General features: G+C 39.9%; 6 protein-coding genes across 6 annotated transcripts; 5 read left to right on the top strand and 1 right to left on the bottom strand.

Moving 5' to 3' along the window:
- Positions 1 to 494: 494 nt before the first annotated feature.
- On the top strand, positions 495 to 2,504 carry tmsb2 (thymosin beta 2). The gene is made up of 3 exons (XM_086308146.1): positions 495 to 653; positions 1,679 to 1,783; positions 2,052 to 2,504. The coding sequence occupies exons 2-3, from the start codon at positions 1,684 to 1,686 to the stop codon at positions 2,087 to 2,089; spliced, it is 138 nt and encodes a 45-aa protein (XP_086164272.1). The 5' UTR covers positions 495 to 653; positions 1,679 to 1,683; the 3' UTR covers positions 2,090 to 2,504.
- Positions 2,505 to 5,554: 3,050 nt separating this feature from the next.
- On the top strand, positions 5,555 to 9,073 carry LOC147337689 (protein Wnt-8c-like). The gene is made up of 5 exons (XM_086308137.1): positions 5,555 to 6,935; positions 7,054 to 7,192; positions 7,392 to 7,517; positions 7,623 to 7,765; positions 7,910 to 9,073. The coding sequence occupies exons 1-5, from the start codon at positions 6,561 to 6,563 to the stop codon at positions 8,465 to 8,467; spliced, it is 1,341 nt and encodes a 446-aa protein (XP_086164263.1). The 5' UTR covers positions 5,555 to 6,560; the 3' UTR covers positions 8,468 to 9,073.
- A 54-nt stretch (positions 9,074 to 9,127) lies between these two features.
- Positions 9,128 to 11,202, top strand: LOC147337690 (protein Wnt-8-like). The gene is made up of 6 exons (XM_086308158.1): positions 9,128 to 9,189; positions 9,297 to 9,330; positions 9,440 to 9,569; positions 10,056 to 10,181; positions 10,270 to 10,412; positions 10,509 to 11,202. The coding sequence occupies exons 1-6, from the start codon at positions 9,128 to 9,130 to the stop codon at positions 11,055 to 11,057; spliced, it is 1,044 nt and encodes a 347-aa protein (XP_086164284.1). The 3' UTR covers positions 11,058 to 11,202.
- Positions 11,203 to 13,364: 2,162 nt separating this feature from the next.
- On the top strand, positions 13,365 to 18,380 carry lcp2b (lymphocyte cytosolic protein 2b). The gene is made up of 14 exons (XM_086308183.1): positions 13,365 to 13,487; positions 13,786 to 13,848; positions 13,966 to 14,012; positions 14,214 to 14,276; positions 14,380 to 14,414; positions 14,499 to 14,539; positions 15,322 to 15,511; positions 16,080 to 16,181; positions 16,285 to 16,353; positions 16,466 to 16,541; positions 16,640 to 16,718; positions 16,964 to 17,038; positions 17,208 to 17,357; positions 17,531 to 18,380. The coding sequence occupies exons 1-14, from the start codon at positions 13,410 to 13,412 to the stop codon at positions 17,654 to 17,656; spliced, it is 1,194 nt and encodes a 397-aa protein (XP_086164309.1). The 5' UTR covers positions 13,365 to 13,409; the 3' UTR covers positions 17,657 to 18,380.
- Positions 18,381 to 19,703: 1,323 nt separating this feature from the next.
- syce3 (synaptonemal complex central element protein 3) lies at positions 19,704 to 20,823 on the bottom strand. The gene is made up of 3 exons (XM_086308194.1): positions 20,678 to 20,823; positions 20,322 to 20,431; positions 19,704 to 20,184 (listed from the first exon to the last, which is right to left on the bottom strand). Exons 2-3 carry the CDS (start codon positions 20,428 to 20,430, stop codon positions 20,000 to 20,002), a joined length of 294 nt encoding a protein of 97 aa, XP_086164320.1. The 5' UTR covers position 20,431; positions 20,678 to 20,823; the 3' UTR covers positions 19,704 to 19,999.
- Positions 20,086 to 23,572, top strand: foxi3b (forkhead box I3b). The gene is made up of 2 exons (XM_086308171.1): positions 20,086 to 22,206; positions 22,297 to 23,572. Exons 1-2 carry the CDS (start codon positions 21,606 to 21,608, stop codon positions 22,872 to 22,874), a joined length of 1,179 nt encoding a protein of 392 aa, XP_086164297.1. The 5' UTR covers positions 20,086 to 21,605; the 3' UTR covers positions 22,875 to 23,572.
- Positions 23,573 to 27,731: the final 4,159 nt, after the last annotated feature.

Genomic DNA, 27,731 nt, shown 5'->3' on the forward strand with positions numbered 1-27,731 from the left:
CGACACCCTGTGATACTTTGTGGAATGTGGCATTAGTCCATGGCATGTCTCAGTAAAAATAAACCGCTATTACTTAGTGAACTTTGATATAATGCTATACTTATTATTTACTATAGTGACAAATGAAACAAACAAATAAGTACAGTGATAAAATATATCATTTTTCAGTGAAATACACTATACACATCCATTAAATGTCGTCGTGTTTAGTAATAGAAGCAGCTCGACTCCTCTTTTTAGCATTTCGTGCATTGTGTCTCCGGCTTACTCAGCAAAACAGGGTTTAAGGCAATCTATAACAAACTCTTTGTATTAGATGAATAATTAATCATTTTATGTTTAGATGATCTACACAAAACAGCTGTTTCTTGTTAGTGTTTGCTTTCCTTTTAGTCTTTTCCCCTTGAGAACATTAATATTGATGACATGAAGGGAGGCTGACCAAGCTCTCAGTCATTCTCTCACCACCACCACCACCTCTCTCTCTCTTCCCCTCCCTCTCTCTTATACCCACACCCTGGATGCAGGCAGGCGTGCACACACCGGCAGAATCACTCAGCTTCCGTGCCCCTCTCTTCTCTCCATCTCGCTATCGCTGTCCCTCCCTACTCTCTCCACCGGTGGATTTTAGCCCACTGCTTCGTGGAACGTCGGTAAGAATGATTCATCTCTTAGTATGCTCTTCATTTCTGTGTTTCTCTTTGGTTCTGATTTTTTACCAGGACTCAGACAAAGGATTGGGTGTGGCTAGATGGGCAATGGCAGCAGAAAAAATGTGGGAAAAGGGATGTTGAGGACACTGATGGTCATAGAGATAAAGATACAATATTACAAATTGTTTGGATAATTGGATTTAACAATGAATCGGAAAGGGTGAGAATATCACTGCTAATATTAATATTAATGCTAAGCTTAGTGTATATACATGTCGCGATAAAGAAATGACTCAGTGCGCCATAAACATTCTGGATGTGTGCCAAGCATATCTATTTCTTTGTCAAAGTGATTTTCCTAGGCCCCATTCAAATTCACACTAGTGAGGAGATTGCCGTTGCTTGGTTTGTAAATGACTTGCTGCAGGCTTGTGGGCTTGTCATATTTGCACAGAAGACTCTGACAAAGCAGCAGTTCAGACAGGCATGACTGGGCTAGACTGTGAAAGGCAGATTAGTCAGACCTGAGGCTAGCCTAGGAATAAAACTGCAGTGGAGCCTGTGGAGCATTGCCTATATCCACAAGGCTGCAGGGGTGGATGCAGTAGGGTGAGAGAGAGAGAAAGAGAGAGAGATGATGCAGAGGGAGAGAACAAAGACTTTAGCCTTAGAGAGGTAAAATCAGGGACAAAGGAAAGAAAATACAGCTGGGTGAAAGCAAGCACATGTTGACTACATCTACGTTTTGGAGAAGCCAATGTGAAGCCGTGTGGGAGGCAGCCACCACCCATGTTCATCCATGTGGATGTAGTCTGAGCAGCACATGTAGTAGCCACTCCCTTTATGTACAGTCATTGCAGAGTTTATTCTAAAGGCTAGACAAAGCTTTCACAGATTTAATGGCTCCTACGATGAACTTTCAGATTGCTACAATGATTTTGATCACATTATGCTGCATTATCAATTTAAGGCTCGACAGGAAAGGTCAAATGTGTGTGCTCAGGTATCTTTCTCACCTTTGCCAGCCAAAATGTCTGACAAGCCTGACATGACCGAGATCGCTCGTTTCGACAAGACGAAGCTGAAGAAGACGGAGACAAAAGAGAAAAACCCTCTGCCCACCAAAGAGAGTGAGTGCTCGTTGTGCGCCGTGTGTTTCTGATCACTGTTGAAGCCACAAAGGCTTCGTCGTCTGCAATCATTTGTTACTGTCAGTAGCTCCTCATCATCACTTCCTGTGCTATCGAGAGACCGCATTGTCAGCCGGCGGGAGCTCTGAAGCAAACAGCTGCAATGTCATCACACATTTTATACACAGCAAAATCAAAAAGCAACATCCTCACACACGTTTACTGAACAAGAGCCTACCAACGGTTGTGTTTCTCTCTTCTTTTCTAGCCATTGAGCAAGAGAGGAAAGGCGATGCCACACCTTGACTCAAGCACACGAAGAAAAGAAGCTGAGATGCGGCAACAAAAAGCACTTTCTTTTGATTATTACAGTATTTGAATCTCTTTCATTGTCTTCAGAAATGGGTGCTCTTAAGCTCCCCAGGGTGCTGTTAAGGGTATATGGCATCCTCACAAGGGAGCCTCTGTAACCAATATTAAAACTCCAGCCTGGGTGCCTGTCTTGTGCTGTTAGCGTATAGCTAACATGTCTCCAATGTTGCCAAACTGGGAAGTGGTGTAGTGATGTAGCACAGAGAGACAGGCAGGCATCCAGGCTATAGGGCTGGTGGGGAGCTGGTTATGGACATGGGAGTAATTGAAGTTAAATCATGTGGGATGTTTTCTTAATCAACTTTTTACTTTTATTTATGAAATAAAAATGAAGACATGGAACCAGTCAGTCCTGTGCATCTTGATGTCTCGTTTTTACAGATGTGCAAATCAAGACAATCACAAACACAGACACACACTGTATTTATGAGGCAAAGAAATAAAGCAAATGACTCACACATTAAAATATAGAAAAAAATGTAATATAATGCTGGTGTATGTTTTACCTACTAATGTATGTTAGAGTGCTAATGTTAATGTGATTACAATAAACCAGCATAAGGTTTGGGATCAGAAAATATAGTGCTAGTGGCTAATCAGCCCAAGGTTTTATGGGGCCTTAAGCACAATTTGATTCTGAAGCCATCCCCCACCTCAGAAGCGCCAGCGTTAACAATATGTGGTCCATGCTTGATTTTTTGTGCTTTGTACGCCTAACACAACCCTTATCGTGGCTTATAGTGCACTGGAAAGCACCATAGGCAGATGTTGTTTTCTATGTTCCGAAATGTTTCAGCAAAGCTTCTGAGGAAATATTTTAATCAAGCAGTAGAAGCAGGTCTTAAAAATTAAAACACGGAGCTAACTGAGGTGTAACAATGCTGGATTATAACAGCAAAGACTCCAAAATAAGGCTGGTCTATAGAACAAAAGGCCTGTTTCATAATGGGACAATGGTAGTCAAATATTAAGGACATACATTTTCACCTGTTAGTTACTGAGCAATAACAATTATCTTACACCGAAGAACTAGCTAATAGAATTTTTTCATTATGTTAAAATGATCGTTATTTAGGAACATAATCCAAACACAAAGACCACACATGTTCTCTGGGCTGTTATAACTGACTAGTAAGCTAAAGGTAGGCTGCCAACCATAATGCCTTTGATTCACATACAATATAAACCAAGCTCACCTTACTTAAAGGTTCATTTTTGTTTTTGTTTTATATGTTCAAAATTTATATTCCACGGATGAAAAAAAAAATATATATATATATATATACACATACATTTACCCGCTAGTTTTGTGTGACATTTAATGAGCTTGAGACTCCCCCTGGTGGTGTGGAGGCCTCAAGCAGCTGTGTTGTCTTTTTATGCCCTTATGCTGACTCTTGTAATGTTAAACATGAACTACTAAATTAAATAATAAATTAATCACACACAAACACAAAGCAATATTGAAAATAGAAATATAGTAATTGAGTAACTGTTCAGAATAATTCCGAATTGGAAATTATTCCAATTTATTTATCACAGTGGCTAACATTTCAGGCTACCCTGTCTTATTTGCTATTACTTGACTGATAGACAAAATAATCTGTCTTCAATAACAAACAATTATAATAATCATAACAATAATTCATTTAGCCTTTTTTTTAAGAAAACAAGCGCTAACTATTCAGGGGTGCAGGCTCATGTAATAAATAGAACAGCGTTATGTTTTATGGTGTTACTAAACCAATACAATCTGTCAATCTTGGCTCTAGAATAGAATATAATTAATTGTTAGTTTGGTAGAGAAGTATCAAAAATGTGAAATAAAAAAATACAAACTGCACTACATTTGAAGAAATAGTCACTAACAAACTAAAAAATAATTTTTTTGACCACGTGAAGATAAAAATGTATGCCCACATGGTCTAAAAAATCAGAAAGCTGATGTTCACGCTTAGATTTGTGACAGTGTACAGAAGGATGATCTAATCAAGCGCTGCGGTTTCAGTGTGAAAACTACCACTAACTAAATAAATGCAAAATGAAGAGAATTGAGAGTGTAAGATTTTTACAGGAGACAGAAAAAAACCTACAAACATTTCTAAGCAATGTTAAACATGGGTCTGATAATCAACGTCAGAATTCCCTGCTATGGTGAGATCTGCAGCTTCCATTTCAACTTTGTTGAATTGCAGTTATGCTCTTGGACTGCTGTATGGGACATGCCTCACTTAGAAAACCCTGCTATGAAGTTTTGTTGCCCTTGCACTTAATGATACACGCAGGAGTGTGACGCATTAATATAGCGGTACAGCCATACTCCTGTGTCCAAAGATCATCCCTAACCTGACCACCATCCACAAGTTAGGACTTCCAAACCATGATTCTATAAAAGACACCAGCCTTTTCACATATTTATAGACTCTTAAACGCCTGACGTCTGCTGCTGAGCTCGGTGAATCAACTAAAATTGGAGAAGAAGTCAGTCAACAAAGCTGACGGTTAATGTATCCACAGTCGTAGTGTATTGTTTTAACTGACAGCATTTTGTCCTGTTGAAATGATTGTGTCATTTTAAATATTAAAGTTAAATGGAGCAGTTGACAGAAATAGCTCTATGGGGGTGGGGGTGGGGACCGTTACAATAGCACGTAATGATTTGTATTGTTAAATTTGATTGCATCACCTGCGTTGGAAGAAAAAAAACGTGAACCTGAGTATGGTGTGAAAAATAATTTCATCCCCCATATTCCTGTAAAAGGCACTGGTTATGTTTTGACTTCTAAATTGATGTTCAGAATTATTCAGTAAACATTACGGTGACACCAAAAATGACCAGTAAACCCACCCTAAACTCAATATCAGTGATTTATAACCCCAAATCTCCGCCTGCGGGTGTTGCTCCTGTCACCCTGCCTCCGCCTGTCAAACTTCTCACCTCCCGAGTTCTGATAGACCCACTTCTCGTACTTCACACTGCAAGCCATTCACCAACTCTCACTGGTCTCCTGTGTCCGAAATTTATTTTAGCTCAGTTTTACTAATGCATATTCACTTCACCACTGTCAATTACTTAAAAGGGTACGTGTGTGCAACACGTTCTCACTCCCAAAGTGTGTAAGGTGGTGGGTAAAAAAAAAAAAAAAATTTTCTATGTGCTCCTTGCAACATTCGTTTAAAATGTCACCCAATAAGCCCGGTGTTTTGTCCTGATCTGTAGTCCTGAGAGTTTCGATACTTATGTCGTCATGTAGACACGCCCAGATTGATTGTTTCTATCAGTAAATCCATTAATATCGTTAAAGGTTCTCTATTGGCTTAAGCTGTTCTCTACTATTCTCAACTTTTTGAGAGTAAGTCAGACCGGGGGTGGGGTGGGGAGGGGAGCTGTAGGTTTCAGTCACGACCTTAGCTGATATCTAATTAGTGGGGATTATCTACACCTCTCCGCTTTTTGTGCAGGCTGAGTGAATTATTGTTTTAAGGGATTTTGAGTGGCTTAAAGGGGATCTGACAAGTCCGCTGTCCAAGTCGCAAGTAAAAGTATGAAAAGACAGAAACTGGTGGTGATGATTCCTTGATGAGGGACATGATTATGTGGGCTAAAGCGAGAAAGCGAATCAGCGGGATTAAACGTGATCAGCCTGAAAGGATCATCCAATGCTTAAACCTGCATATAACTTACAGTTTTTTAATATTTTATCAAAAGTCAAACTAAACATATTATGAAATAAAATGACCTTGCAATGCTACATTTTAATTGTCATAGCCCTTACGTGTCTTATGTGTCTTTACTCGTGTAAATCCCAGACTGTTTTCGCACCAAGTTGTTTCCCAGGGAAACATCTATTATCCTATTATCACAACGGTGCCAATTTCGCCGATGTGTGAGGCGGTATTTACATGACTATATACTGTCACTCCTGAAAAGCTGTAAGGCTTTGTAGTACCCAGTGTCCCCATGGGATACTGGTGCCATCTCCCGAATGTTTCAAGTGATTTTATTTATATTATCTTTTAGCTAAGCTATCTTCGATTTGTGTGCACATAAAGATGAACAATAATCACCACAATGAACCCATACAGAGATGACTTTTTGTGTGAATAATGATCTTCTATTAGTCAAAAATAATAATTTTATTCTTAAATGTCTCCAAATCCGGGGGATTATTAGAAGATGGTTTTAATTATTCTATACGTAGTGCTCATATGGATTCACATATACTGACACACATACATATACTTTAAATCCATGCATATACTTTGTTTTTATAATTAGCATCAGAGCCTGGGAACAACAGGTGAATTCGTCTGCGTTGCTTCTTTGAAGTGCACTTATGCACCGACAATTCCTATTTGTCCATGGGAAGCCCCAGCCAATGTCGTTGACGCATTTCACAGTAAAATGTTACTTGCTGGACAAATCTGTCTGTCAAAGGGGGCACGACCATATAAATATCATGAGCGCCGAGTAGGGCGACAAACTTCAGTCGCCTCCTTCTTTTCTTGGCGCTCACATCTGGAATACGTCACACTAGCCTCTGCTTGGAATACACACGCTATGCAACCACTGAATTTCTCTGCAGTCTTGGTTCTGTTCCTGTGTTGTCTTTTTCAGCTGTCATCTGCTTGGTATGTCCTTTTTTTCTCTCGTAAAGAAAGTTTTAAATGCTATAGTTTCTATGGGTTTGCAATTGGTAAAATAACTTACAGGTTTAACATAGCTATCTTTTTTCCCCTCTACAGGACCATGAATAATTTCTTGATGACTGGACCTAAGGTAATACCATTTAAGATTTTAAGAATGAGTGTTGCGTAAAAGCTGTTCCTTCCAGCCAAATTCTATGTAATTAGCACTAACATTAATATTCATAACTTCCTTTCCTTTCTCATCCAAGGCCTATCTGACCTATGCCAGCAGCGTGCGAGTGGGCGCACAGAGTGGGATACAAGAGTGTAAACGCCAATTCGCTTTGGAGAAGTGGAACTGTCCAGAGAACACGCTTTCTTTGTCCCCACACAACGGCATGCGGAGTGGTAAGAACTCTTTTTGAATCAAATCTATGGCAACTAAAATTAGTGAGGTCGTGCGCTTTTTTTGAGAGCAATCTTGAAGCGCCTGTGCGTAAAGTGCTTTTCACGCACAAAACTAGAACTCATCAGTTACGCATTATTCGTGCCAAACTGGATATCCAAGTAAAAAAATCCGGATTTCTTTGTTTGTTATTTATTTTAGCCACAAGGGAAACTTCTTTCGTCCATGCCATCAGCGCTGCCGGAGTGATGTACACGCTCACCAAGAACTGTACGGCTGGGGACTTTGACAACTGCGGCTGCGATGACTCCAAAATTGGACAGCCGGGTAAACATGTATTCCATGACCATTCTATCCGCGGTTACAGTAAGCGATTTCTAAATTGGCTTGTATTCCTACAGCGAAATAACGTCATGTGCTATTTTGTCTCAGGCGGTGTAGGGTGGATTTGGGGAGGATGCAGTGACAATGTTGCTTTTGGGGAGAAGATCTCCAAACAGTTTGTGGACGCGCTGGAAGATGGGCATGACTCGCGCGCAGCGGTCAACTTGCATAACAACAAGGCAGGCAGACTGGTAAGATTTGATCTTAATATTATTGACGGTTTTTTTTTTTTATGTCAATAGTGTTCTGACACAGCGTAATAAATGAAAAACGAGATCGTTGTTTTTGTTTGGCTTTCTGTTTATTTTTTGGTAAAACGTTTGTGCTCTCGACAGGCAATCAAAGCAACCATGAGGAAAGCCTGCAAATGTCACGGAGTATCTGGAAGCTGCACCATCCAAACCTGCTGGATGCAGATGGCCGATTTCAGAGAAGTGGGCAACTACTTGAAGATGAAGTACAAACATGCAAAGGAACTGGAAATGGACAAGAAAGCGGCGAGAGCAGGGAACAGCGCGGACAACCGAGACGCAGTCACGCACACTTTTTTGAGCGTCGCTACAAGGGAACTCATTTACCTGGAGAGTTCTCCAAATTACTGCGTCAAGAACCAGACCCTCGGACTCCACGGTACAGAGGGACGGGAGTGCTTTAAGGAGGACAAGAACATGTCCGAGTGGGAGAAAAATAGCTGCCGCAGATTGTGCAATGAATGCGGCCTAAAAGTGGTGAAGAAGCGCACAGAGGTTTTCACCAGCTGCAACTGCAAATTTCACTGGTGTTGCACAGTTAAGTGTGAAAAATGCAAGCGAGTTGTAGCCAAATACTTTTGCGCGCACAAAAGTGGGAGGAAAAAGAACAAAAAAGGCAGGAACAGTGCGCATCAACAATGACTGGGATCTCTTGCAAAATTTGAACTCTTCACATTATTCGATAAATATGATTTTCATCATATTAACCAGTTTTATATTTACGAACTACATGAGAAATTATTCTGCATCACATGAATGTTATTTAAATTTTTTAGCTAAAGTCCTTTAAAGCACCTTTCCCCCCTTTAGTTTTGAATGGAGTGTGTATAGGTCAAATTTTGTCTTGTGGACCAAAATCTCCAAGCATTGGAGCAACAGTAGCAGTGTTGGGAACTTGGGAGTTCCGAGGATGTTTGTTCGCTGTTTATCACGTGTGACTACTGAAATTGGTTTAATATTTAAAAGTCTACCTAATAATTATTTAAAATAATAAATATTTTTATACAATACACGTAACTGCCTCCCAGTTTGTCGGTGGTAAAATTCTGAGTCTTTTAGTCTTATATGCGGGTGCCTTGGTGTCATACAGTCTTTGGTAGGTAAATAAATTACTTCCTAATGCCAACCTTTGAAGTGCGAATAGGCGTCTCCTGAACCAGTCACCCAATCAGCTTTCTCGGGTCTCAAGACAAAGAAGAAGACTTATTTGGTCCTCAGTCAAGTAAAGGACAAAGCTGCAGCACACGGGGTCAAAATACCTACATCTCTATAAGCAGGATAACGACAACGGGATAGGTGAAGATGGCGCAATCAATTTTTTGGCTGCTGTTTGTTTCGTGTAGAATCAATCCTGGATACGCTTGGTAAGACATGTATACACTAGTTGCATGCATGCTTTAAAATAAGTGAACAGAAGACAGAATTATATGACTTTTATTATTATTATTATCATTATTATTATTGTTCTCAGGGTCGCAAGCAATTTTCTGATGACGGGGTCAAAGGTATATATACATATATATTTGATTGCTTTTATTGTGGAAACATTTTTTTCCACATTTCAAATGTAATAAAAACAAAATAAAGGACAGACTGTCACTGCCTCTTCTGCAGGACTATCTCACCTACGCAAAGAGCGTGCAGGTGGGCACACAGACTGGCGTCCAGGAGTGCAAACGCCAGTTTGCCTGGGATAGATGGAACTGCCCCGACAGCGCAACCCAGCTTAAAGGACTGAAACGAGGTAGTTATTGTTTCTCTATTGAGCCTCAAGTTTTATTCGGCATTTCCAACCAAATGATTGGTTTTCCCAGATTTTCCTGGCAAAAAGTAATTTCCAGTGTTTCTATGCTTTTTATGTGTTAATTAAAGCAATTAAATCAATTAAAATATCTTTACAGAACTATTGTTAGACTTGTTGCAATCTCTGCTACGCCCCTGGCCAGACCTGCCTTTAAAATACTCTTTTACCCGTGCTTGAATATGCACACGCACACCCATGGATGTGGATCTATTTTTCATGTTTTTGATGCTGATTTAGTTGGTGACCTTTGGACATGTTGACCTTTATACCACTTTATTTTTCTTTGTACCTTTGTAGTGTGGCCTTGATTATCACAGAGTTATAATAAAAACAATGCAACATTCTACACGTTATTAGTCAATGCTGGTTATGTATTCTCCTATAAGAGGCTGTGGCAGTAGACCTTGTATGTTTCCTCTCATTCAGCCACCAGAGAAACGGCTTTCGTTCATGCTATCAGTTCAGCAGGGGTCATGTACACTCTGACCAGGAACTGCAGTCTTGGCGAACTCGAAAACTGTGGCTGCGATGGTTCAAAGAACGGAAAGCTTGGTGAGTCAACGTACGAGTTACAGCGCCATTTGTCAACATGCAAGTTCTTAATTAATGATCTTTAAGTATTCAAAACTGTGTCGTGCAGGCGGTCGCGGATGGTTGTGGGGTGGCTGCAGTGCTAACGTGGAGTTTGGAGAGAGGATTTCCAAAGAGTACGTGGATGCGGAAGAGACGGGTCAGGACTCTAGGGCTGCTGTCAACCTCCACAACAACGCGGCTGGCCGATTGGTGAGTTGTTTTCAAACGACACGCACTTCTTTACTAACCCTTCATCACTCAGCGCTAAGGCATCAGCAGCCGTTAACAGAACCTTGTTTCCAACAGGCCGTGAAAGACACAATGACGCGTATCTGCAGATGCCACGGAATGTCTGAGAGCTGCAGTGTCAAAACCTGCTGGACACAGCTGTCCGATTTCAGAGCCGTGGGCAATTACTTGAGGATCAAGTACATTCACGCTGAAAAGCTGGACATCGACCAAAAGCGCATGAACGCCGGTAACAGCGCGGATATCCAAGGTGCCATCATGGACGCGCTCGGCAGCATCGCACAGTCAGAGCTCATCTACCTACAGGACTCTCCAGACTACTGCAGGAAGAACGCCAGCTTGGGGGCGCACGGCACGGAGGGCAGGGAGTGTCTGCTGCACGGACAGGGCTTGACGCAAGGGGAAAGAAGGAGCTGCCGCAGGCTGTGTCACGAATGCGGCCTGGGAGTGGAAGAAAAGCGCACGGAGGTGATGAGTAGCTGTAACTGCAAATTCCACTGGTGCTGTAAGGTGCACTGCGAGGACTGCGCCCACGTTACAGTCAAACACGTGTGCGGCAGGAAGGACGGTGGGGATGGAAAACGAAGAGATCGTGGACCCAAATGAAAACGACTGCGTTTATGGATTTGTCTGTTTGCACTTTCCCCCCTCTTTCGTGTATGATATCCTAGTGTCTATTTATTAAGAATGCTGTAATTAAAATAAAAATGTAAAAAAAAAAACTTCTAAATATTTGTATCTACAATTTCAGTTTTTCTCTAGAAGAGGGCCACCACAGTTTCTGACACCGCGCACGCACATAATAAGAATCAACTGCATGCATTTTAAAAGGGGGATTACAGGGATAACATCGTGCAGTTTACGCCACACCGAGGTGTCGATCCAGCGTTTATCCGCCACCACTTTGATGTCAATGTGGATTGATTTTTATTCAAAGAGCAAAGAGCCTTTGAAAGACAAATTAGGGAAGCGCTTCCACCATTCAAGTTACAGTGTTTGGTTGGTAATCGGCGACACCATTGCCCACGCTAGTCTTTGTCACATTCCAAATGGAATGCAAATGTGTCTCAACACATTAAAGCTAAAGCCTGGTATTTATTCGCTGTTACATGAATCTTGTATATGCAATCAGACACTTATATAAAAGCATGACTCACTTTTTTCCCCTGAAAAGCAAGATGATTTCTAATCTTATCATCTGCAAGTAATTAGGTATTAGTATTAGATCTATCTCTGCTGGCATGTCAGTTTTTCTCTCCTGTACCCCCTGTATCTCCAAAACCTTGCCTCTCAGCTGGATGTGTCATAAATCTGCCACTGATTCCACTAAATGACTGATGGCATGGATATTACCTTCTTCAGGGGGCCCATGGCTGGAGGGGAAGGCGTAGGGGGAGGGAATGTTAACAGTTATGGGTCTGGTGACAGGTCTGTTTCACTATCTTTACAGAACAGTTACTGTTGCACCAATAAAAACACAGAGATAAGTGAGAAATTCTGACATGAATTATCAGACTATCTGGTGTCTCTACATCATAAAGCCCCGAGACCTGGGGCAAAACAGCGAATGCATTCCACTTTTTCAGTTTTCAACCATGTTTGCAATGTGAAATTAGGCATGTCATATTAAATCTAAACACAAACACTGTGGCAAATAGTTACACAACTCTACAAATAAACAGACTACTGTTAGCGTATGTACTGTTTGGGGACAAAATTGGGTTCTAACACAACCAAGGATCAAAGAAGCATAACATCAAGTTAAATTCCTGGCTGCAGAAGCAAACAAATAACACTCTCACCGACCTGAAACGCTCCCTCCCACACTTCCCATTTGTCTGTTTCCCCTCTAGGGATGTCCCGTATTTCCCATGCTGTCCTGCTGTGCGTTAATGAAGGTTTTGCCCCACTGGAGGCCCTCACGCTTTATCTCTACTCTCCAGTGAATACATTACTGGTGCCATATTGTTCCCATATGATGCTCAGCTGTGCTTGGATTTACTCTACAAGTGAGATGCCCCTGAGCAGACCCTGCATTTGACATTTTTTTTCACCCACTAAACTGCATTTATTTATCTTTCAGGAGTTTTATGATTTTAGCATTTCAAACATTTTAGACTCAGTAAAGGAATATTTTTTTTAAGGAAGAACTTACATTGACCCAATCACTTTTTATTATTTATACCACATTTGGTGGCAGTTACATGTCACAGGGGTATGTTTCCAATTCAGGATAAAAGAAGAAAACAGAGGTAGGGGGTTCTGCCACAAGGACCCCCCAGGGGAACTTGTGTATTCTCCCAGAGTGGCTCAGGGGGGTCAGAGCGTGATTGATCACCCCTTCTCATTGCTGCCCTCCTCTATCACCAGGGTGTGAGATACCAAGAGGTCTCACACAAGCTGCAGGTGGGAAAAAAGACCGAACACAACCAACAATAAGACTAAAAGGTAGAATGGTAATAAAAGTGTGTGTGTGTGTGTGTGTGTGTGTGTGTGTGTGTGTGTGTGTGTGTGTGTATATATATATATATATATATATATATATATATATATATATAAAACCCTAACTCACAATGTGAGACATAACATCTACAATCCAAGCATCACTATTTATCCCGGGTTTGCATTTCAGTTTGCAAGTCTGCTGTCCATTAAAAATTGACAATCAACTTTGAGCAGACTTAACCATGTGTTAGAAATGAAATCAACAGCCTCTGTGTTTACAGATCGACCATTTGCAGTGCATGCATGCTCTATTCATAGCTTTCTGACCACAGAAGCCTTTTACTCTCTTACACAATAGGTGAGAGAGTATAAAAAAAAAACACACGCATTCTTAAAGTGTGCTTAAGCAGGGGTAATTTTAGACCGATCATTTCACAGTGATGAGTAAGATGATGGCTGGCAAGTAAAGTCACTGTGTTATCAAGTGTAAGTTATCATTCACAACAGACAAGAATGAATTTTTCTAACGTTCCCTCAAAAGCAGAGGTGATGGGATGGAATGCCCAAACTCTAGCGGACTACATGCGGAAGGTGAGTATTAAAACTAGTTTGAAGGTGAAAGTAGAGATGTTTATACCTTCCAAGTACTGTAGTCTCTTGATTAACATTATTTATGAACATCTGATAAGCGCGACTGCATAATTTGCAAAAACAAAAGCTCACTTTTTAACCAAGAAAAAGATATATTTCCTGCTTTTTCATTCATGCCTTGTTTTAGTTGGTAACACCTTATCTAAAAAGTAGCATTTCACGCTAATTTAAGGAAACACCAAACATACAAGAAAACTTGCATGGTTTAAATGTGCTCAAAGCTTCACTCTCCTCTCAGCTTAAACTGCCAGGCTGTGACAGAGTAGTGACAAAGAGCAGCATAGATGGAGCACAGTTTATGGTAAGCGTGTGTGTGTGTGTGTGTGTGTGTGTGTGTGTGTGTGTAACATTTCTTTTTTTATTATTCTGAAATCACAATAAATCTGACTTTCATGATCTCCAAATCCATGTCATGTAGAATATGACAGAGTGTGATCTGCAAGTGTTCCCCTGCCTCTTTGTCCCGTGAGTCTAACTGAAAGTGTATTTCTTACACTGACAAATTACCCAACAATTAATATCTCTGAAAACATGAAAAGGTTCATTATATTGATTGGTTGCATGTTTTTTTGTATTAAGTATTTTGGACCCTAAATTAATAAATAATATAATGATACTTACCATCTTTGATAATATTTTACTTGTCTCTGTGCTGCACCTTTATAGAGTAATTACTAAGATACAAACTGAAATCAACAAAGAAGAGCGCAAGAAGGCTACTAGTCACAAGTAAGAGCGTAAACTACATACACTATTTATATCTTCAGCTGACTCTAAAACAGTTGCTCACCGAACATAAAAAAAAACCTGTCTGTTTTATTTTTTTGTCCAGATCAAAACCGCTGAAGTATCCGAAACAAGATAAAGGTCAGTTTAACCGTGTCTGTAACATTGTGCTACCATCTTTCGTAAGGCTTCACTGTCCTCTTTTTACAATTTATTTCACTACAGTATTTGTACAAGAAGTAGACGTTTGGGAATCTGATGAGTTCGTAAGTAAATACACTAGCCACTTCATTAGGCACCCCTTGCTTGCTTGTTGGACCCCCTTTTGCTTTCAGAATCACTTAATATTTGTGGCACAGAGTGCATCAAAGTGCTGGAAACATTCCTCAGAGATTTTAGTCCATGTTTACACGATGGCATTTTGCAGTTGTTGGTTCTGATTCTAATCGTTGAGTTTGAGAGGATCTGAGCTTTGTGACGTGGTGCAGCAGCCAAACTCGACTAGATGTTTCTCAAATCTTCTACTGCCTGACTTTGATGACCATGTGTGAACTGTTGCCTCAGTTTCCTGTTCTTAGTTGACAGGAGTCGTCTTCTTCTCCTGCAGCCCATCTGCTTCAATGTGTTGTGTGTTCAGGGATGCTCTTTTGCATAACTTGGTTGTATCGAATTACTGCTGAGTTAGTTACCATTTTGAACTCGGACATTCCACTTACTGCATATTTTCTCTTTTTCTGACCATTTTCTGTAAATCCTTTATCTATGTGAGGGAAAAACCCAGGGGTTCATCAGTTTCTGAAATATTCAGACAAGGCGATAACAATCATGCCACATTCAGCAGGTGGCTTTCAAGATGTTTGCATGCCTAAATGCACTGCCGTAAACGTGATTACCAAGTTGATATTTGTTTTAACAAGCAATTGTACATATGCACCTAACAGCTTAATTACGCACCTAATACGTCATGTGAAATTTTTTTAAAAAGTTGCTTTTGTCATGAGTTGCACTCATGCGCTCTGCTTGTATCACATGTCCGGGCTGCGGTAAGGACAATGAGAGCGATGATCCAATCTATGAGGGTCCAGAACACGAAGCAGAGAATTACAACTGCAGTGTAGTTGAGCAACAACCAGGACAGGACAAGACAAGTGAAGCAAAGTACAAGCAGCCTGCTGCTGGAGACCTAGCGAAGCCTCCAAGACCCCCCCGAGGGCCAAAACCTCCAGACTGTCAAAGAGGTAAAGGAGAGCAATTCAGAATAATACTGTATAAAGAAATGCAGTTATATATGTAAGCATCTCAGTGCCTATATGAATTGGGGACACTTTCACAGAGATACTAGACTATATTAGACCTGTCTGTATGGGTAGAGCAGCCCTATTTTTGCTCAGAGATTAGTCTGAGACAAGACTGACAAAAACAAAGACTAATTTCAAGCCAAACAAAATAGACACTTTACCCCCAGGCTGACTCAAGACTGTGGCACCAATCAGTGACATTTGCTTTGACTAGTGTGACTCACTGGTAAAAAGAGGAATGACTTCAAATTTGCGGTTTGCTAACATTATTATGCAGCTTTTTTTGAGGCTGTAGCACTGAAAATGTAGCTCTGCTACAGGTTTCTGTGATGAGAATTTTATGCAGCATGTTATGCCTACCTACACTGTACAATTTCTTCTAAGGTTTGACTATTTATTTATTATATTTTTTGGAAGTAGCTAATTCTCCTGCTCCTCCTTTACCTAGTATGCTTTGAAACCAGAACTGGCATTAATGTGTCCTGAATGTATGATAACATGTGCACAGAACCTCTTCCTGATCCACCATTCTCTCAAAGAACCTTCAAACCTCCACTGCCATCAACCCCAAGGGGGGATCACATCCTCCAAAGACCGTTAAAACCAGCAGGTAACAAAAATGTGTTGAATCAAAAAGCTGAATTTACCAGTTATGATGAGTGTTGTACGCCCATTTCATTGAAAGATTTCCTTTTTTTTTTTTTTTTTATAAGTTCCTGCAAGTGTGCACTTAGACCGGAGCAAGAAGCCTGGATCATCCCAAAAAGACATTCCAAAAATAAGTATGCAACCTACAACATGCTGGAATAGTTATAGCAGGTGTCCTACAAAAGTGTTACACTGTTGTTACAATGTTTATCATTTCTATTTCACACCATCAACAATGTCCACAAGAGGGCAGTGCTGTAAAAGATACTATCAGCAAACCTCATCATCCAAAGGTGCCTGTGCCTACTGATGTGTCCAATAGGTAGAACAGCCTGAACAATTTATGAGCATAAAAAGACGTTCACTTTAATTCAATGCAACTATTTAATAATTGTGTGTGTTGAATCTCTCCTCTTTCAGGCCAAGTAAATTAATTCCAGAACCTTCAGGAGTGACACAATCTACAGAAGAATACAATTCGACACCAAGACTAAAAAAGGTATTAAAAAAAAAAGTGCGTTAAGTTATTTATACAAATGTGAGAAAACCCAATGGTCCAATTAAGGTTTTATTTATAGATCATGAGCACTTTCAGAAAGGAAACAGCAGATCACAATGCTGTACAAAGAGAAAGAACAACAGAGATGCTTATATCTTATACACTGCCTTTTATTAACTAGTCTAACTGGAACTGTCTGTGATAGCGCTACACTTACACTGACTGTTCTATCATGGTGCGCTCAGGGCTTGGATTCGAGTTGGTATGGAGGAAAGTTGACAAGACACCAAGCTGAGGCTGCTCTTCGGGAGGTCAACAAGGTCAGATGTTGCACCTTCTCATTCTAAAGCAGACAGAAAAACACACACACACACACACACACACACACACACACACACACACACACACACACACACACACATCTGAAATGTTACTGGATGCATAATGTGAATGTATGGGTTTGTGTATTTACATGTATGTATCTTTAAGGATGGTGCCTTTGTGGTGAGGGACAGCTCTAACGGCTCAGTCGAGCACCCCTTCACCCTGATGCTGCTGTATCAAGACAAGGTTTACAACATTAAGATCCGTCACCAAGGCAATGGCTACACTCTCGGCAGTGGCCTCAAAAACACCAAGGTAAACTGGAAGCAATGACAGCGTAATGTTACAAAAAAAAAAAAATCAATATGCTCGCTTAAAGTAAACTATTCACATCTTGCGGCACGCCTCGGGGAATGTGTGATGCTAAGTTGTGCTGCACTGCATCATTAGGTCCCCGTCATTTTTTGTGTGTGCTGTTTGTGCTTCAGAGTTTCCCTGGGGTGAAGGAGCTGATTAACCATCACACACACACCCCGCTGCAGCTCATTGATGCCACAGACCAGAGTCATGAAGAGCACCCCCAGAGTTGTCTGCTGCACCCTACGGGACATTGACCAGCACTGACAACAGTTTTAATGTGTGTGTTCGCACCTTTCTCTGTGCTCATATATGCTAATCTGTGTGCATGCATGCATGCGTGGCCTATTCAAAATCTTTTTAAGAACATGTAAAGCAAATGTCACAATTTTCACTCTCAAAGGTCATTGTTATGCAATTCATCTTTGTGCTGCTCTCACTTGTATTTTTAGTAAACACAAAGAGAGATTTTTTTTTCTTACATGGGTCATGGTTTGTTCACAAAGGAGCACAGCATTACCTCCTTTATTCACACCTCTGAGGACTGCTGCTTAACTGCCTCTTGGATTTTTAGAGACGCCAACTTGTCAGGGTGGCCAACACAAACGATCAGATCACATTGTCTCTGATTGGTTCGCACTGCCGGCAGAAAGCAAATATCTTGTTTCACAGCTGTGTCAGATCTATCAAATATTATTACACTTTAAAACCACACAGTCTGAATTTAAAACCGAAACACAAAACATGTACTGACATATTAGGTTGCTTTCTCGTTTGTCTTGCTATTTCAAACAGCACTACTAATTCAGTGTGACTGACAACAACATATGTTTTTGTGTCCTAGATTTACATAGCAATGTAATGCAAGCCAAATTAGTTGAATCTGAGAGATGTGCTGATGGACACATTTGTCCTTTATTTAGTACATCAGGACTTAGCAGGGCAGCTCAAATAAGTCAAAAGATATAGACCAAAAACTGAGTGAGATATGTATTTGATCCCATACAATCAGCCAGAACTCAGGTTGTCCCCATGTGACACTTAATCAGTCAAACAATTATAGATACTCCTGAGCTCAACTCATTATGTATATTAAGCACACCTGTCTACAGAATTAATTTCTTCCACCAAAATAGAGACCAAAGAACTGTCAGAGGACATCAGGGACAACACTGTAGATTTGTACAAGGCTGTTATGGGCTACAAGACCATCAACAATAAGCTTGGTAAAAAGATAACAACTATTGGTGTGACTATTTTACAATTAAAGAAATATATAATGAACATTAATCGAGCCTTTGCATTTATTTAGAAGTGAAATAATGTTTTCCACTTAAGCGTCCAAAAATATTATACCTAAAACACTTTTACATTAACTTGAGTACACCTCGTATGATTTGTTGTTGGGGATAACTTAATTCATTGCAAAAATGTACTATATCAAAACATAATTTTAGATTAAACATATATATATATATATATATATATATATATATATATATATATATATATATATATATATATATATACATATACATATATATATATATATATATATATATATATATATATATTTGGGTCCAGGCTTTTAGATATTTAAGTGAGCAGATAAGAAAGTTACACTGATCTGACAGTTGTTGCACAAAGCTGTCCCCCGTGGCAAAAAAAAAAAAAAAAGGTAGCTGCATGCCTCACATCAAAGAGCTTGATGGACAACCACGTGTAAAACCCTTCAGTTACTCCTATCTACCAATCAGCAGAGCACAGTTTGACAGACATCATGTAGTATCACGCAGATCTGCACCACTGACACCGACAAGCAAGGCTGAGCCAGCCCATAATGCCCTTGTAGTTATCACATTTCACATCTGGGAGAGGAGTTTCATCATCTGCTTTGCATATTTGCAAATTGATCAGCAACTTCACGTTAGTGGCAAAAATGATTGTTTTCTGACATTTTTGAAGTACCAAGTAAGGGAGTCAAACATACGTGCCAGACGATCCAAGGCGCTTGAAAGGGAATCTAGCTCTCTCATTATGTTCACCAGGTCAATGCAGGTGTTAGAGGTAGCTTCTTCTTCAACCTTCTTTGTGTTCTCCATCTGAAAATGAAGTTCATACACACAAAAAACAGTCAGTCACCTATCAGCATACACAAGGTAAATCAAATGTGACAGACAATCATGAATGGCAATGTTGTATTTCAGCTAAAAGTCATCCATAACAGTAAAACTAAAACACATATTTTACTGTTTACATTTAGGGTAGGGCTCCAAAAAACAAAGAAAAAAATGACAGAACACATTTTTATTTCAATTTTTATTAATTTATTTAATTAATTTACTTAAAAAATCTTTCTAAAAAAATTACACAGACCAGGGCAGTTTAATAGTGAGAAAACAAACATTACAGTCCATTCAAATGAATAATTAACCATCAAAATACTGTTTTAGTGCAAGTAGTCAGAACTAAACAAGGCATGAATGCCCACCTCCAGCTACCAAAAACAAACAGATCCGCTGGGATTTCAATGTTAACATTTAAAAGTTAAAACTTGTTAATTCTAGTGCCTACTTGTGAACTCAAAACTCTTATAAGCATCACATCTGAGAAAGTGTTGTGACAGCAGTCTCAGCAGATTTGTCAATCTGTGACTCCTGGTCAGGGTCTCCGCAAACAGCAGCTCTACTTTTGAGATAAGCTTCCTTCAGCTTTTGCATAGAGACTCCCAGCTCCGGACTAGTCCGCAACGCCACCATATCATAGGCCATCCAGGTCAGGTGCGCTGCGGGCAGACAGATAAGAAGAGAGTGACATCGCATGTTTCAGACATTTATTTTAGTTACCTAAGCTTCACGCCCAAGCTATCTGAGCTCATATTGACCTCTCTAAATATGCCACAATACCGTTAACGTCCCATACCTGACATACTCTCAACGTCTTCAATCATCCTCTCCAATTCCTTGTTCATCGCCAGCATGTCGTCGTCGCTGATGCGTGGAAGCTCGGAGCGAGTGGACGAATCGGCCATCCTGATTGCACACGTATTATTTATTTTATCACGTCTCCCTTTACAAACACCTCCGCATGAAAATAGCTAACGTTAGCTAACGCTAGGAACGAGCCTGTTACTGTTAGCAAAGTGATGTTAGGGCAGAAAAAAAGTTAGCAAAGTAGACTTCTAAAACTAAGATGTTGTAACATTTGTCGAGGCAGGCTAGTAAACTTGAGTTTTCTCGCCGGGGTCTGAAGGTAATGTTCAAAACTTATAAACTTACCTTAGGAAAGTTTGTCGGCTGCTTTGGAAAATAAGGGTCTCGCGCTAATGTAAGAAAGCAAAAAATAAGCATGCGCATTGTCATGTCACAAACGCTCACTTTGAACTGTGATGAGGTTTTAATATCCTACACAGTAATGCACTATTTTAACACATGAATTGAATAAACCTATTGTAACAAAACCTGCTATCATGCGAATAGAGTGTAGGTGACTGTATTCTTTATATTATCATAAATGGTCATTTGGATTCAGCAATGGAAGCCTATATTATTTCAAGGAGGTAATCTCGTCCCCCTAGAGTTATATAAACTGAATCTGCTTACAGTCCATTTTCCTCATTACTGCTGGAGGCAAGTATTAAGTGAGTACTTTTCCTGTTTGTTGTGTAACAATATATATATTGATGTAATATATTGTTTTGTTCATGAACAATATACTGTTTCCTTAAGGCTATTTCTTAAGGATTTTTGAATCAGATCGTTTACTCAAGTAGTCTACTTTTATATGTTTGACATGAAATGTTTGTAAAGATTAAAAAGAAATCATAAACCAGGGTGTTAACAAAATTGTCTGCCATAGGTTAAACTTAATAGTATCCTTGTAATATCCAAAAAATATGACAAATGGTGGACAAACACCATGAGTGGAAAATTATTTTTCCACTCAAGTAGTCAACTAGCTGACAACAGGAAAAAAAAATGAGCTCACCTGAAAAAACAGCCAATCAAAATAGAGGGGGGCGTTTCCAGAGGAAAAGATAAAAGTGTGCCAGGTGACATCTTGACATACAAGCAAGGACAAAGACAAGAGTAAAGAGAAAGAGCAGGACTTTTGGAGTGGAGAGAAAGAGTCTGAGAAGTCTTGAGAAGAAAACCCATCAAAGGCAAAGAATTAAGAAGAGACAGAGAAGTGAGAAGAAACTTGACAATGTCTTCATTTGAGGCCCAGAGTCAGTCTCCTCCTCGATGTGGCCCGCAGTTTCCGAGCCTCGGCCAGGAGCCCCCTGAACTCAGCATGTACGGCGACTGTTACTACCCTCCTCCTTCACTGCCAAGTCCTCAGCGCACTACTCCTACCACCTATGAGATAAGTGACTACACCAGCTCCTCCTCAAACCCTTACCTATGGTTTAACAGCTCTGGGATCAACACATCGCCGTACCTGGCTACCACCGGCCCGCCAGGTAATCCCGGCCCTCCGTTTGTTCCTCAGCACTATGGCATGCAGAGGCCTTACCTGGGTCCACCTGGTGCTGGCGGTCCAGGAGGGGAACTGAGCTGGTTCTCCCTCCCTTCACAAGAAGATTTGATGAAGCTGGTACGCCCCCCTTACTCCTACTCTGCTCTCATCGCTATGGCTATCCATGGAGCACCAGACAAGAGACTGACGCTGAGTCAAATTTATCAGTACGTCGCTGATAATTTCCCTTTCTACAACAAGAGCAAAGCGGGCTGGCAGAACTCTATCAGACACAACCTGTCCCTTAATGACTGCTTCAAAAAAGTGCCAAGAGATGAGGATGACCCAGGTATGTAATTTTTGCATTTTGCATAGTTATGGTTGTGCTTTGAATTACTCTTCCATTCTAAAAGTCTTATTTTCTTCCTTGATAATTTAGGTAAGGGCAACTACTGGACACTTGACCCAAACTGTGAAAAGATGTTCGACAATGGAAACTTCCGCCGCAAAAGAAAGAGAAAGTCTGATTCTCTGTCCAGTGGAGATGGCAGTTCAGGGCCTCCAGAATCAGGTGACAGTGAGAGGGCCAGTCCTAAACACTCCAGCAACCCCAGCCTAAACATGTCGCCCGCAACGGACAGGATTCCTTCACCTTCACTGTCAGTTCCCGGGCCGTGCCTGAGCAGCTTCTTATCTGAAATGTCTGGAGTCTCCAATGGGGGAACAAATGAGGTGGGAGGTAGTGGGTTGAGCAGGCCGCTGCAGATGAACGTTCCTTTAGATGGGCCACATAGACCCACACAGCCAGGAAGCTTTAGTACCTATTCGGCCAACTCCAGTGGTTCAGAGTGGGTACCACAAGTTCCAGCTCCACCCGCACTCTCCTCTTCACCCAGCCACTCCTCGTTAGGTTACACTAGCCCCATTCTGAATCAGTACAATGGCTCCAACAGTCATTTTTACCCTACACTGAGTTCTACAGGTGTCATCTATCATCGTGAGGGCACAGAGGTTTAATAAGACGTTGATGGGGGAGAAGGTGTTTGAAGAGACTCTTGATGGGAAATCCATCTGGTTATTTTTTTTTCTAAGAGAGGGTCCGTTGTAGAAAATACACAAACACAAAGTGTGTTTGCGCTGACTGAGACAGTTGAGATCACCAAAGCGTGTGAAAGCTGCGTAAAAAGTCTTTAATTCCCACAGGAACAGCTTAGTCAGCTGCAGCGGACTATAGTTATCACTCCCTGAAACCGCAGCCAGACTCACTATCAGATCTTCAGTCAGCTTTTATTCTAACTAAAGCTTGTTTCTATCTGATCTGAGTCATTATTAGCAGATCCTAGATCTGAAGTGCTGACATCAGGCTATTCCACTGCTATCTATGATTCTCCGATGGTATCGCCATTACAATGCTCAGCATATTTAGAGTAGGTAAATTATTCTGTTGTCTACAAAACATCTGTAGTTATTGCTGTAAAGTAAAAAACAAGTAAAAATGTTAATGTATACCATGTTTTTTTATAGTGCTAAAACAAAAGCATCTCATTGACCTACAGTCTTAACGGTAATTGCAGTTTGTAAATATGTTTATGTGTTGTGTAATTTTATACATATGAGCTGTTGGTTTGTCGTTACAACTTTTATTGTGTAAAATGGATTTGCAATGTATGGTGTGTACTATATTTGTTGCATTTTGATATGAATAAAAGGTTTGAGTTACAGCTGCATTTTCCTTATTATTTATTTATTTTCATTTTTTTATTTTAAGATAAATAAATTACACTTTCCCAGTCAATAAACTACCCATAGGCAATCACAAACACTTACCAAAAAAAAGACAAAAATAAAATGATAAGCACTTCGTGACAAAAAAAAATAGTCCTGTCTGAAAAGCGATGACCAGTACTGTGGAACCTGCATGTCGGTGTAACCTGATCTTTGTGTGATGGATAGTTAACTGATTCTCCTAAACGGTGAAAATCCACATTCCCATGCTGTCCCTCTTCCCTACTCTAAACATTAAAGTCATTCTCTATCACACCATCTGTGCACACATACTGCTGACTGGATGCAAGCAGCTTCATTAGGGGAAAGGGGACCAACTGTAAAACAGCTGTAAAGATGCTGATGCATGAATTACCAACTAAATGGAACACAGCAGCTCAATCCAGTTTGCATTTGTTATTACCCGATGAATTTTAATACTGTCAAAACTGTATACCAAATGAGAACAATCCTAACAATAAACGAGAACGAATTAAATCAAAGTGCCAAGAATAAATAAGCTTTTTATTTGTACATCAATAAATAAAACAAAAATGCGTAAATATTTAAGTGTTGTATACATTTTGGAGAAAAAAATATAACATCTAATAAAGAAATAGTACTTATTACAAAACTTGTGTAAACTGAATTTGCAACTTTAATGTAACTTTGTAAAGTCAGATCTATCCAAGAAATTGGATTTATATATCTTGACAAAGTATTTCTTACCAGCACAGCCATATAACAAGATAGCTTACATTTTGTATTTAAGCACTTGGAATTTATTAAAGTATACATGTATACTAGATTTGTGAAAATTTGAAAAATCCATCTAACAATAATAATAATAAAAAAACATTAAAAGCAATGCCTATCATCTTGGTTGTTTTAATTTGTTCTTTTGTTGATTTTTGGTATTTAAAACGATCTAAACTCTTTGATCAATGTCACCCTCGGGCCTTTATTTACCCTGAAATAAAGGCAGCATGACACTCATTTACGCTAAACACAAAAACAAGAAGAACAAGAAGAAGATGGAAAAGACATGGAAAAGACACACTTTCAGAAACAGGTGGAATTTAACATCTTGGCACAAATGACAAAGTGTACGAGGTCAACCTGTCAAAATTTGCATAACTGATTTTAAAGAAGTTGCGTTCAGATGGGCCATAAAGTCTTGTTTTATTACTTGTGTCAGACTTGCTAGGATATCTGATTTAACTGTTTGAAAAATAGCCACCCTTATGCCAAACCTAAACTCTTCAACTCATTCAGGGAATTAGTCTTCTCGGAGGCAATATGATTTCCAAGTATATGAAGATTCAGAAAAAGACAAAGAGACGGAAGTCAGAGATAAAGGTAAGAGGAGGAACTTATAGTCAGTATTGCTGCATATGCGTTCCAACATGTCACACTTCTATCTCTAAATCCTTTGGCACATTGAAAGGTTCATGCAGCCAATTAGTTTATTCCCCCCCACCCCCAACTCCATATCGTGTGCAGACTTTGTACTGGCAGGTAAAAGTCCTTTTTGCCTAGTCGATTAAGCCTGAGTACTTTTGCCAACAGAAACATTATAGGACTTTTGTTTCGGAGACTCCAAAGGAAACTGTCATTTTAGGCAGACAGTACAAAATCGATGCAAATTCTTAACTGTTTATCACATCAAGGCTGGAAATCGTGTAATCTGGAATTCCAGGTGGAGCCTTTCAAATAATAAACGGTAAAACCTGAGGGATTTCACTTACAGACTTCTCTGAAACCAAAGTCAATTTTCTTTTAATGAAACTCATAACACAATATGTTTCAGTATCTTGGAACTTCCCCTGCCTGTTACTCTGTTTATTGATTTAGACTGAACATTGTCTTTATGTGGACAGATCATGCATTCGTCTTACGTGATATAACATCCAATTATGCTTTATTTCCCTCCTGGCAGTTCTTCTCACCTGTCTTTATCTGTTGCTGAGTCCAAAACTGCGTGTCTACTGAAATAAAAACTTTTAAGAGGTGCTTGAATCTCTGTCTTTACCTTATAAAAATGATAGTGAAAGTGAAAAATTAAGCCAATAAGCACTTGTATTGACAACTAATCTGCATCTATTGTGAGGCACAGTAGCTTTTCTGTGTCTCAGGGATACCCAGTAGAGCATCCATTAATCATACAGAGCTGTGAACCTTCTTTGCCTTAGGCAGTGGAAATATTGCTCAATAGAGTGATGCGATTAAAATCTATAAATCCTCATCTCCACCTGCCGCCTGGCTCGTGGCTGTCTTCCACACACCTGTCAAACTAACGGAACGCATGGCCCGTGTGTAGTGTTTATATTATAAACTGAGACAGAGAACGATTGTACCAGAGCTGATGTGCATGAGAGATCTTTCCTGTCTGAACTCTCCTGATTATAAATGTGTGAGGGGTGGGGGAAAAATCACACCTCACTGTATAGAGAATAAGGTCTGGCAGGAATGAGCTCATGTTTATTCCTCCAAAGTGAGCAGATGCACCAGTTCACCTTGAATAACTGCTACCTGAACAGAAAGCTAACTGCTGTGGTACCAAAGCTACCCAAAACACACACAAGGACACACCACACGCGCCTTTTGTATTTACTAAAACAGTTATGTCCTGTCAAAGCTGTTTAGTAAACGGTAGAACATCAAGCCTGGAGAAATGTCATCATACCCATGGCCACAGCACTGTATTACCAGCTTGCTGTTATGTGTAAACACCTCCACACACTCCACAGGTGATGAAAGGAGGGAAATCGGTTTACGCGAGTTTTGAAAGTCACTCAGCACTCTTTTAGTTTTTAATGCTTTTCAAAGGTCAGTTCAAAAAGCTGGCTTTGTATGAGGTCTTACATCCCAGGATCCAAGTCCATGAAGTACTCTTATGTTTAAAATTCTTCACATTTTAAAATTAACCGTTGACAAATGAAATGCCACTGATCCTCATGACACAAAGAACAGGAGACTTTAAGGTGTCTAAATAGTCTCAGCAGGTTGGTCCAAGAGCCATAGTCCATAGGAAAATTCCTTCAGTTGTCCCTAAGAAAAGTGTAAATCTTCAGCAGCTCCTTCCCTGTACTGCATCCCTGTGTCGCAGAGTCCAGAGAATAAAGCAGTGACTGATCTGCACTTGTTAAACATGGTTTATATACACGATTTGGGGAAAAGTGAAGTTTGAAGACAAACACAGAAAGGAGTGAGACGGTGTGTATATATGAATCATTCCTATTTCCCCCTAAAATATTTTCCATGTCAACATGCAGTAAACATGGCGATATGAACAGGGCTTTGCTGAGAGGGAGGGAGATGAAGAAATACGAGTGGGATAAAGTGTATACATACATCTCAAATCAGCTAAGCTAAATAAGTAATCTAAGAAACTGGAACAGCATCTTATGTAACTTGTGTAACCTTTTTTCCCGTATTCCCATTTTTTTGACCAATAGTATTTGTGAGCATTTTACTGTTGATCTGATGGGACTAGTTAATGATAGTGATAATGATAAAATTAACAAGTATCTAAAAGTAAAATCCACACAGGTGTCTTTTTAAGCGATGGCAGTATTAGTATTTTGGTCAGTAAGTCTAACCCTTTTAATCAAAAATTTAATATCAGAACTAGTGTATTGGAAGCATTATCAATCATTTTGAATCCATGTTTCCTGAGGACAGGACTATCGACTTTCATTGTAATTGTTTTTTGACAATTATAAGCTGGATTGCTGTAAAAGTTTTAGCAGATACTCATTATGTTGTGTATACTCACCAAACTGTTAATTATTTGCATCATGCTAGTACGGGATTAGACCTCTTTTTGCCTACTTTAATTCTTTGTGACATAGATTTAACAAGGTGCTGAAATCATTCCTCACATATTATGGTCATATTTACATGGTAGCATCACATAGTTTCCTCAGATTTGTCAGCTTAACATCCACTCTACCACAAAGGTGCTCTGCGAGATTAAAATCTGACTGTTGAGACCTTTGAGCCCATTGATGAAATGAGATAATATGAGGTTTGTGACATGGTGCATCATCCTGCTGGAAGCAGCCACCTGACGACAGGTACACCGTGGTCATAAAAGGATAGATGTGG

The sequence above is a fragment of the Aulonocara sp. 'chitande type north' Nkhata Bay genome, linkage group LG2 (genome assembly GCF_057382095.1).
Source record: "Aulonocara sp. 'chitande type north' Nkhata Bay isolate Kocher_YH1m ecotype deep benthic linkage group LG2, A_spYH_male_GT1.1, whole genome shotgun sequence".
In the NCBI taxonomy this organism is placed as follows: Eukaryota; Metazoa; Chordata; class Actinopteri; order Cichliformes; family Cichlidae; genus Aulonocara; species Aulonocara sp. 'chitande type north' Nkhata Bay.